The sequence below is a fragment of the Trichomycterus rosablanca genome, chromosome 19, assembly GCF_030014385.1.
Source record: "Trichomycterus rosablanca isolate fTriRos1 chromosome 19, fTriRos1.hap1, whole genome shotgun sequence".
NCBI lineage: Eukaryota > Metazoa > Chordata > Actinopteri > Siluriformes > Trichomycteridae > Trichomycterus > Trichomycterus rosablanca.
In genome coordinates this window covers 12997396-13009552 of record NC_086006.1, presented here as the reverse complement: position 1 = coordinate 13009552, position 12157 = coordinate 12997396, and the positions used below count along the sequence as shown (strand labels likewise).

General features: G+C 40.0%; 1 protein-coding gene across 1 annotated transcript in view; it reads right to left on the bottom strand.

The window, feature by feature from the left end:
* Positions 1 to 11957: 11957 nt before the first annotated feature.
* Positions 11958 to 12157, bottom strand: part of prpf6 (PRP6 pre-mRNA processing factor 6 homolog (S. cerevisiae)) — a 56817-nt gene continuing 56617 nt past the window's right edge. The window contains exon 21 of the mRNA XM_063015724.1: positions 11958 to 12140. Within this exon, the coding sequence (XP_062871794.1) occupies positions 11988 to 12140 (153 nt within the window). The 3' untranslated portion in view covers positions 11958 to 11987. The remainder of the gene's footprint in view (positions 12141 to 12157) is intronic.

Below are 12157 nucleotides of genomic sequence, written 5' to 3'. Positions count from 1 at the left end.
CCCCGATGTGTTGTTAGTGTAATGGACTGATCTATAGGTTAAACTTGTTCTACATACTGTTTGTTAATTTTAAAATCACATGGATGCAGTTTGTGAAGTTTAAATGAACAAGAGAGATCACCATGAATGAAACTATTTTTGAAAGTAAATGGTAGTGCAGCTGAGATGAGTAACCTTAAATAATAACACAGACTGCTTATTGTCCTGTACAATATAGTTTATTTGTATCTGCACCAAAACTTTATCTTGTGTGACAAAACGAGAAGAAACAAACTAGTGTGTCAATAAGAGCATGTCCTGTATTAGGATATATTTACAAATAAATCTGACACGTTAATTCTAGTTGTTTGACAGCAAGGCTGAAGACAGCAGTGTGAAAACCTCTGACTTGCGGTGGAGCAATAAAACCTCTGACAGTAGTTCACTCAGTACTTTAAAGTATGTATTTAATCACAAACTACCTAACATACAACATGAAATTTGAAAAGAACATACCGCTATAAACACATATTCCAAATAAACCGACGCTCAACGAAGCAACTGAAAAAAACGTCATGATTTTTGCACATGCGCGTTAAAGGGGAAACAGGGGGAACTGAATTCTCCTTAACACCGGCAATCGGTGGTTGGGGTTTGGGTTGCCAAAGATTAATTTATGGTGGACATGGAGTTTTTGGAACAAGCTCCTCCACCGCAGAGCCGCGTTCCGCCATACTCGTTACTGTACCCAAATGACCCACGTAACGAACGTACATCATTTGCGTAGCTGTGTGACGTAAAGTACGCAGAATATCGCTATTATTACGATATGGTACTTTTTGTATCGTTTGTAAAATTATACCGGTATTATCGTGAACGATACGATATAGCACACCCCTACTGTGAAGGCATACTGGTCCCAGCGTGATTGTTTAGTGGAGCAAGGTGGTAAGATGGGCTAGCCCAGTCCCAGATGCCAAGGTATGGCAGCTGTTGGTCCCCAGAAGCTTGAGTGTTCAACTTTGTGCATGGCCTGAAGGCCATGGGGCACTTTGGGATAAACAAAACCCTTCGCCTTTTGCGCCAGTATTTGTACTGACCGTGTAGTTGAGATGTCGAACTGTTTGTGCATTGCTGCGACACTTGCACGCCAAAGAAGGGTTCCACTGATCTGTCCCACGCATTGCTCCAGTCCGGAGGCTGTAGACTCCCTTGGGCCCTTTTACAAAATAGAAAGAGAAAACCGGTACATTCTGTTGGTGTGGAATATTTTTTCCAAGTGGCCAAAAGCGTACACCATTTCGGACCAAAGCACTTAAACTGCCAGCGGCATGTCTATTGCGGGACTTTTTCTGCCTGTTTGGGCTGCTATAATTGATGAAAATTATAACCAAATAAGCAAATACAAACCCCATGTCCAGAAAAGTTAGGACATTTTGTAAAATACAGTTAGAAGAATCTGTGATTTGTTAGTTCTCTTAATTATTTATATTAGTAACAAAAGTAGAAAGAAAAGATTTAGTGTTTTCACTTATCAACTTCATTTTTTTTGTAAATATAAATACTTTTAGAATTTAATGCCTGCAACACACTACAAAAAAGTTGGTAAAATACGTTTATGAGTTTATAGAATATTGAAGCTAGTGTTTTTAAAGCATAATAAGCAAGTGAATAATAAGGTGAGTTGGTAACTGGTAAAAGAATCATGCTAAAAGGAGGATCCACCAAAGGCTTAGTCAGAGGCATATATTTCAAATTTAGAGAGACATTCTGCTATCAAATCAACACATTTTTCCAGGAAGTCCGTGGTTATTTTAACAAGAAAATGACAGTCTGATATCAAGCAAGAAGAAAGCAAGAAGAAAAGTGGTAATGTCCTTTATGGTACATCTAACAAAATCCTAAAAAAACTTCAGTATATCCAGAATTCAGCTGCTCGCCTCCTTACTCATACTCGCTCCCGTGATCATATTACACCTGTTCTCCAAAAACTTCATTGGCTTCCCGTTGCTCAACGCATTCAATTCAAAATTCTTCTATTCACTCACAAAGCTCTCCATAATCAGGCCCCATCCTACCTCACCGACCTGCTCCATCAGCACATTCCCTCCCGTAGCCTTCGCTCTTCTGAGGCTAACCTACTGTCCATACCCTCTAGGACCAAGCACCGGACCTGGGGTGACAGGGCCTTTTCCATAGCTGCTCCATCTTTATGGAATGCTCTCCCCAAACACCTACGAGATTGTCCTGACCTGTCCAAATTCAAGTCACTTCTCAAAACTCATCTATTCAAAATGGCATTTAACTTGTAACAACACGAAATAAATGCTTTTATTTTTGCTATTCTTTTTAATAGTTTTTATACTTAGATCACGACAGAAATGTGAAGTCCTAGATCCTAAAACTTGTAAAGTTTTCAGTTTCCTGATTGCATGTGAATCTGTCCTGTTTCTGTCTAATTTTAAGAAATTGTTCTATATTTGTTGTTCTCTCTCATAATTTAGCTAATTTTTAATGAACTGTCTTATGCTGCTCTCTTTGTTTTTATCTTAATTATTCTTGATGTTGATGTACTATTTTGATTTTGTACTATGATTTGTATGGTGTATGTATTTGTTTTGATTATTTGTCTTATGTAAAGCGTCTTTGAGTATCTTGAAAAGCGCTATATGAATAAAATGTATTATTATTATTATTAATGATAATAATAATAATCGGACAAATGAAACAACACCTTTACTTGTCATATATACAGTGGGGCCAAAAAGTATTTAGTCAGCCACTGACTGTGCAAGTTCTCCTGCTTAGAAAGATGAGAGAGGTCTGTAATTTTCATCATAGCTACACTTCAACTATGAGAGACAAAATGAGAAAAAAAAATCCAGGAAATCACATTGTAGGATTTTTAAAGAATTTTTTTGTAAATTATGGTGGAAAATAAGTATTTGGTCAATAACAAAAGTTCCACTCAATACTTTGTAACATAACCTTTGTTGGCAATGACAGAGGTCAAACGTTTCCTGTAAGTCTTCACCAGGTTTGCACACACTGTAGCTGGTATTTTGGCCCATTCCTCCATGCAGATCTCCTCTAGAGCAGTGATGTTTTGGGGCTGTCGCTGGGCAACACGGACTCCACAAATTTTCTATGGGGTTGAGGTCTGGAGACTGGCTAGGCCACTCCAGGACCTTGAAATGCTTTTTACGGAGCCACTCCTTCGTTGCCCGAGCGGTGTGTTTGGGATCATTGTCATGCTGGAAGACCCAGCCACGTTCCATCTTCAATGCTCTCACTGATGGAAGGAGGTTTTGGCCTAAAATCTCACGATACATGGCCCCGTTCATTCCTCCCTTAACACGGATCAGTCGTCCTGTCCCCTTTGCAGAAAAACAGCCCCAAAGCATGATGTTTCCACACCCATGCTTCACAGTAGGTATGGTGTTCTTGGGTTCTTCTTCTTCCTCCAAACACGACGAGTTGAGTTTTTACCAAAAAGTTCCATTTTGGTTTCATCTGACCACATGCTCTCTGGCAAACTTCAGACGGGCCTGGACATGTACTGGCTTAAGCAGGGGGACACGCCTGGCACTGCAGGATTTGAGTCCCTCTCGGCGTAGTGTGTTACTGATGGTAGCCTTTGTACTTTGGTCCCAGCTCTCTGCAGGTCATTCATCAGGTCCCTCCGTGTAGTTCTGGGATTTTTGCTCACCGTTCTCATGATCATTTTGACCCCACGGGATAAGATCTTGACCCCAAGGGAGATTATCAATGGTCTTGTATGTCTTCCATTTTCTTACAATTGCTCCCACAGTTGATTTATTCACACCAACCTGCTTGCCTATTGTAGTTTTCTTCCTGGTGTCCTTCGACAGCTCTTTGGTCTTGGCCATGGTTGAGTTTGCAGTCTGACTGTTTGAGGCTGTGGACAGGTGTCTTTTATACAGATAACGAGGTCAAACAGGTGCCATTAATACAGGTAACGAGTGGAGGACAGAAGAGCTTCTTAAAGAAGAAGTTACAGGTCTGTGAGAGCCAGAAATCTTGCTTGTTTGTTATTGACCAAATACTTATTTTCCACCATAATTTACAAATAAATTCTTTAAAAATCCTACAATGTGATTTCCTGGATTTTTTTTCTCATTTTGTCTCTCATAGTTGAAGTGTACCTATGATGAAAATTACAGACCTCTCTCATCTTTCTAAGTAGGAGAACCTGCACAATCAGTGGCTGACTAAATACTTTTTGACCCCACTGTACATACACACATGTACATTAGAATTAAATTCTGGGGTCAGAGTGCAGGGGCAGCCATCATACGTTATCCCTGGAGCCAAAAGGGTAAAAGGCCTTGCTCAAGGTTGTAACAGTGGCTGCATGGCAGAGGTTGTGAGGTTTCCAACTATTGGTAACCCACAGTTCTTTTACAAATGAACTCATTCTTCTTTTTATTGCATTTTAAAACATTTTAAAAACTTTATTGAAAATGGGGTTTGTAGATTCAGGTAGGTGCATCAGGTTAGATGAAATGAATGCATCTCTGCAGGAACTATAAACACCTTAAAACAAGCTAAATTAAATGCACCACAGCCACTGCCCTTTACCCATGATGTAGGGCCTGCTCTGGGCTGGAGGTGGCAGCACCAGAAAAAAATTTAACACTGGGCAAAATAACTGATTTTTATCATTTTTATCCATGAGAGGTATGGCCCAGGAAGCCATAACTGCAACCGATGTTCTTCAGAATTTCTAGGGTGCATCCTTGCTTTTATAACATCAGATTTAGTTTTATAAATGCATACATAATTTTGCATGTACAGTATTGGAACAGTGAGGCCAATCCCTTTATTTTTGCTGTAGACTGAAAACATTTGGGTTTGACATTAAAAGATGAATATGAGACAAAAGATCAACATTTCAGCTTTTATTTCCAGGTATTTACATCTGGATCTGATACACAGTTCAGAAGATAGCACCTTTTGTCTGAACCCACCCATTTTTCTTGTGAGCAAAAGTATTGGAACATGTGACTGTCAGGTGTGTTTTGTTGCCCAGGTGTGTCCTGTTACACTGATTATTTAAACAATAAATAGCACTGAATGTCTATGCTCAGTTTCAGATTTGGGTTTTGCCTGTGCAGACTGTGCATTTATAGTTAGAGGAGTAACCAACATGAAAACCAGAGAGCTGTCTATGGGTGAAAAACAAGCAATTGTGAAGTTGAGAGAAGATGGAAAATCAATCAGAGCCATTGCACAAATATTGGCCATAGCCAGTACAACCGTTTGGAATGTCCTGAAGAAAAAAGTTGTCACTGGTGTACTAAGTAACAGATGTCGAACAGGTAGACCCAGGAAAACAACAGTAGTTGATGACAGAAACATTGTGCGTGCTGTAAAGAAAGACCCTAAAACAACTGTTAGTGACATCAGCAAGAACCTCCAGAGGGCAGGAGTGAAGGTATCACAATCTACTGTTCGCAGAAGACTTCATGAACAAAAATACAGAGGCTTCACCAGAAGATGCAAACCACTAATGAGCAAGAAGAATAGGAAGGCCAGGCTGGAATTTGCCAAGAAGTACAGATAAAGTTTTATGGACTGATGAGACAAAGATTAACCTTTACCAATGTGATGAAAAGGCTAAAGTTTGGAGAAAGAAAGCATCTGCTCATGATCTTGGGCTTGCATGGCTTCTTCTGGGACGGGCTCATTAATCTTCATTGATGATGTCACGCATGATGGCAGCAGTACAATGAACTCAGAAGTCTACAGAAACATTTTGTCTGTTAATTTAAAGAAAGATGCAACCAAACTGATTGGGAGATCCTTCATCATGCAGCAAGATAATGACCCAAAACACACTGCCAAAACTACAAAGGAGTTCATCAGGGGCAAGAAGTGGAAGGTTTTGGACTGGCCTAGTCAACCTCCAGACTTAAACCCTATAGAGCATGCATTTTACCTGCTAAAGAGGAGACTGAAGGGAGTAACCCCAACACCAACAAACACCAACTGAAAGAGGCTGCAGTAAAAGCCTGGAAAAACATCACAAAAGAAGAATGCAAAAGTTTAGTGATGTCAATGGGTCACAGGCTTGATGCAGTTATTGCAAGCAAAGGATTTGCAACTAAATATTAAGTCTTATTCACTTTAATCTGTTTTAAGTTGATCTGTTCCAATACTTTTGCTCACAAGAAAAATGGGTTGGTTCAAACAAAAGGTGTTATCTTCTGAACTGTGTATCAGATCCAGATGTAAATACCTGGAAATAAAAGCTGAAATGTTGATCTTTTGTCTCATATTCATCTTTTAATGTCAAACCCAAATGTTTTCAGTCTACAGCAAAAATAAAGGGATTGGCCTCACTGTTCCAATACTTTTGGAGGGGACTGTACATGCAAAATTATGTATGCATTTATAAAACTAAATCTGATGTTGTAAAGGCAAGGATGCACCCTAGAAATTCTGAAGAACATCGGTTGCAGTTATGGCTTCCTGGGCCATACCTCTCATGAATAAAAATGATCCCAAAAAAAAAATCAGTTCTTTTGCCCAGTGTAAAAATTTTTTCTGGTGCTGCCACCTCCAGCCCAGAGCAGGCCCTATATCTGGAAATGATGAGTGTGTCAGCTTCCCTGGGTGAAAACTCTAAAAAAAAAAAAAGAGTTTTCAAAATTCTCTCTGTTGCTGCCACCTCCAGACCTCAGTATGCTTTAAGTCTGGGCAGGCATATACAGTGGGGCCAAAAAGTATTTAGTCAGCCACTGATTGTGCAAGTTCTCCTACTTAGAAAGATGAGAGAGGTCTGTAATTTTCATCATAGGTACACTTGACAAAATGAGAAAAAAAAATCCAGGAAATCACATTGTAGGATTTTTAAAGAATTTATTTGTAAATTATGCTGGAAAATAAGTATTTGGTCAAACACAAACAAGCAAGATTTCTGGTTCTCACAGACCTGTAACTTCTTCTTTAAGAAGCTCTTCTGTCCTCCACTCATTACCTGTATTAATGGCACCTGTTTGACCTCGTTATCTGTATAAAAGACACCTGTCCACAGCCTCAAACAAAATTGTAGACCTGCACCAGGCTGGGAAGAGTGAATCTACAATAGGCAAGCAGGTTGGTGTGAATAAATCAACTGTGGGAGCAATTGTAAGAAAATGGAAGACATACAAGACCATTGATAATCTACCTTGGGGTCAAGATCTCATCCCGTGGGGTCAAAATGATCATGAGAACGGTGAGCAAAAATCCCAGAACTACACGGAGGGACCTGATGAATGACCTGCAGAGAGCTGGGACCAAAGTAACAAAGGCTACATCAGTAACACACTACGCCGAGAGGGACTCAAATCCAGCAGTGCCAGGCTTGTCCCCCTGCTTAAGCCAGTACATGTCCAGGCCCGTCTGAAGTTTGCCAGAGAGCATATGGATGATCCAGAAGAGGATTGGGAGAATATCATGTGGTCAGATGAAACCAAAATGGAACTTTTTGGTAAAAACTCAACTCGTCGTGTTTGGAGGAAGAAGAAGAACCCAAGAACACCATACCTACTGTGAAGCATGGGGGTGGAAACATCATGCTTTGGGGCTGTTTTTCTGCAAAGGGGACAGGACGACTGATCCGTGTTAAGGGAAGAATGAACGGGGCCATGTATCGTGAGATTTTAAGCCAAAACCTCCTTCCATCAGTGAGAGCATTGAAGATGGAACGTGGCTGGGTCTTCCAGCATGACAATGATCCCAAACACACCGCTCGGGCAATGAAGGAGTGGCTCCGTAAAAAGCATTTCAAGGTCCTGGAGTGGCCTAACCAGTCTCCAGACCTCAACCCCATAGAAAATTTGTGGAGTCCGTGTTGCCCAGCGACAGCCCCAAAACATCACTGCTCTAGAGGAGATCTGCATGGAGGAATGGGCCAAAATACCAGCTACAGTGTGTGCAAACCTGGTGAAGACTTACAGGAATCGTTTGACCTCTGTCATTGCCAACAAAAGTTGTTACAAAGTATTGAGTTGAACTTTTGTTATTGACCAAATACTTATTTTCCAGCATAATTTACAAATAAATTCTTTAAAAATCCTACAATGTGATTTCCTGTATTTTGTTTTCTCATTTTGTCTCTCATAGTTGAAGTGTACCTATGATGAAAATTACAGACCTCTCTCATCTTTCTAAGTAGGAGAACTTGCACAATCAGTGGCTGACTAAATACTTTTTGGCCCCACTGTAAGCCTTTTTCCCTTGGATGGTTCATTGCTGCCCTGTTGCCTGCAAACACTCATTACTGCACCACTCTCCAGCCCTTCGCCAGTCAGTGCCACATCATCTGACTACCATTAAGTTATTTCTTACACCTGCATTTGACCCATGTCTTTCGTTAAAAAATTTACCTTATAAAGAAACCATGTATTCTTAACTATTATGACTGTACATGCACAAAGAATTATTTCAACTGACAGATGCTTCCTTTGAAAACAGGTGGACCATTGTGCTTGGTTACATCAATTTAAATTACTCAACGATAATTATTCCACACTACTAGTCTCTATCACTAGTCACTACTATCTCTTTACAGTACATTTGTCTAATCTTAGGTTTATCTAAACCTCTGTTGATTGTTTTAAAGCATGTCCTTGTTTTAGGACCATTGTCCTTGGTTACATCAATTTAAATTACTCAACGATAATTATTCCACACTAGTAGTCTCTATCACTAGTCACTACTATCTCTTTACAGTACATTTGTCTAACCTTTGTTGATTGTTTTAAAGCATGTAGCATGACCACAAAAGAAGATACGTAAACAAGCCAGCCCAGATGAGGTTACATAGGGATGTTTTCTAATGGAAATGATGCAGTAGTTTTAACAATCAGGTTCAACAATTTCCATCTTATTCAGAATAGTAAGAACAATTCAATATATTGCTATAAATTAAGTGCATTCTTATCATCTATTATTTTAATTATGAGGTGATAATTTAATTGATTCTAACATCAGGGAAAATACAGGGGTTGGACAAAATAACTGAAACACCTGGTTTTAGACCACAATAATTTATTAGTATGGTGTAGGGCCTCCTTTTGCGGCCAATACAGCGTCAATTCGTCTTGGAAATGACATATACAAGTCCTGCACAGTGGTCAGAGGGATTTTAAGCCATTCTTCTTGCAGGATAGTGGCCAGGTCACTACGTGATGCTGGTGGAGGAAATTGTTTCCTGACTCGCTTCTCCAAAACACCCCAAAGTGGCTCAATAATATTTAGATCTGGTGACTGTGCAGGCCATGGGAGATGTTCAACTTCACTTTAATGTTCATCAAACCAATCTTTCACCAGTCTTGCTGTGTGTATTGGTGCATTGTCATCCTGATACACGGCACCGCCATTGGATGCACATGGTCCTCCAGAATGGTTCGGTAGTCCTTGGCAGTGACGCGCCCATCTAGCACAAGTATTGGGCCAAGGGAATGCCATGATATGGCAGCCCAAACCATCACTGATCCACCCCCATGCTTCACTCTGGGCATGCAACAGTCTGGGTGGTACGCTTCTTTGGGGCTTCTCCACACCGTAACTCTCCCGGATGTGGGGAAAACAGTAAAGGTGGACTCATCAGAGAACAATACATGTTTCACATTGTCCACAGCCCAAGATTTGCGCTCCTTGCACCATTGAAACCGACGTTTGGCATTGGCACGAGTGACCAAAGGTTTGGCTATAGCAGCCCCGCCGTGTATATTGACCCTGTGGAGCTCCCGACGGACAGTTCTGGTGGAAACAGGAGAGTTGAGGTGCACATTTAATTCTGCCGTGATTTGGGCAGCCGTGGTTTTATGTTTTTTGGATACAATCCGGGTTAGCACCCCAACATCCCTTTCAGACAGCTTCCTCTTGCGTCCACAGTTAATCCTGTTGGATGTGGTTTGTCCTTCTTGGTGGTATGCTGACATTACCCTGGATACCGTGGCTCTTGATACATCACAAAGACTTGCAGTCTTGGTCACAGATGCGCCAGCAAGACGTGCACCAACAATTTGTCCTCTTTTGAACTCTGGTATGTCACCCATAATGTTGTGTGCATTGCAATATTTTGAGCAAAACTGTGCTTTTACCCTGCTAATTGAACCTTCACACTCTGCTCTTACTGGTGCAATGTGCAATTAATGAAGATTGGCCACCAGACTGGTCCAATTTAGCCATGAAACCTCCCACACTAAAATGACGGGTGTTTCAGTTATTTTGTCCAACCCCTGTATATCCTGCTAAAACAAGATTACCTGTCCTGGGTAATACGTTTTATGCATCTGTGGTATTTGTATTGGAAATACAAAGTCAAGAATGGATATTTTTCACATTCCTGGCAACACTGACAAAGACAAAAGGAGTTTAAACAGTCTTCTATTCATCAGAATTATGCTTCACACTACACAACTTTCAAAGCCGTCAGATAAATGTACAGTTCACACCACACAAATATGGGTGGGGGGGGTTTCCACACACTACACGATCCATCACCAAGAGGAATCACAGACTAATCTGTCTGTCTAAAAAAGCAAGGTAGAAAAAAAAAAAAGAATCTGGGTGAAGGAGTGGATTGGGCTACACTGTCAGCAGGGATTGTCTGTTCCGCAGATAAAGTTGAAAGTAAATGAATATTTTTGCAATGCAACATTGCTATTATGGTTTTGCGTGGACGATAAGGTCACAAATACTGTAAAGCTTGTGTGTGTATCAGTATTCTGATAGCAACTATATTATGCCCCTGCCCCACACACTTACAACTCTTCCCCAGACTACGTATCTTGCGTTCTCATTGGCTGTAGTTCGACACCACACTCAATGCCAAACACAACCTAATCGCAACACGTTTTACACTACAGTATTTGCAGTCACTAACAGGTTAAGATATTTAGCATGCTAGACATTTTTCTGGAGTCGGCGAGTGATCAGTGAGCCACTCGAATTGAGTCGCTGAACAGTTCACACACAGCGATCGAGAGCCGATTTCCAAGCCATGAGCAAACGACAATTTTCCTTGAGCTGGTACATCTAGCAGCAACCTGTCAACGAGTGAAAATCAGGGCAGAAATCGTGTAGTGTGAACTAGGCATTAACCTAATAAGGATAAACATATAAGGAGATTAATATTTTACCTGTAATATTTTCAGATTCACAGGACCAATTAAACAGCACTACATTTTTCTTTGCTATATAAATTATAAAGCCTACAGAATGCAAAAAATAACATGCCATAAAATAAAACTTGGCAGTGTATGCTGTTTATGCAAAAACTTAGCTTATGCTTTTGTAGTGTTCAATATACCTTTAGATCAGGAGTGGCCCTGTACACAAAGTGTGATTACCCAGATGGTGGTACTAAACACATTGTCCTTGATCACAACAGGTAAAAAATAACAAGTAAAAAAAAAAAAAATTTTTTGACAATTTATTTGACATACTATACAGTAATTCACATAGATATATTGCCAAATTGTGTATTAGTTACAAGAGTATACTCTTGTGGCACATTTTATATATATATATAAAAAAAAAAAGTATGACCAGAGAAAAATCCTTACAAAAACAATAGTGCTTTGTGCTAGAAAAAAGTTGACATGCCTTAATGTTTCAAATCAAAGTTTTCACCTAACTAAATTGCCAGTTTTTTAACAATGCCAACTGCATTAAGCTGTAACTAATACAATGACATTAGGGCTATATTGCATGTATTTCCTTTTGCAGTTTGCTGGAAATTCACAAATAAACTTAATGACTAAATATAAACTGGCAAACTCATTACTGATCACAAGTAATTTACAGTTGCACCTGGTGTGCATTTGATGAGCTGTTACTGGTCTATAACAGAAAAAAACACAATAATGGGGAAAACATTTAATATTTTCAAAAATTTTCATTGTGTAAAGGTTAGTTTAAAAACAGCACACATTAGCGAACAGAAAACTACACAGGTACAGGGTACATGTTAAATTTATTAGTAAACTTCAAAATGTGTTTTTAATTTTGGCAGCCACTAAGACCAGGATCTCGCCAATCTTTTTCTGCCAGTTAAGGATGTGCTTGGATTCAGTGCACCAAAGCTCTCCATGGCGTGGTTCAGCATTCTCACAGCACTTCTTCACTTCTTCCTGTTGCTCCTGGAAAGGAAGAAACA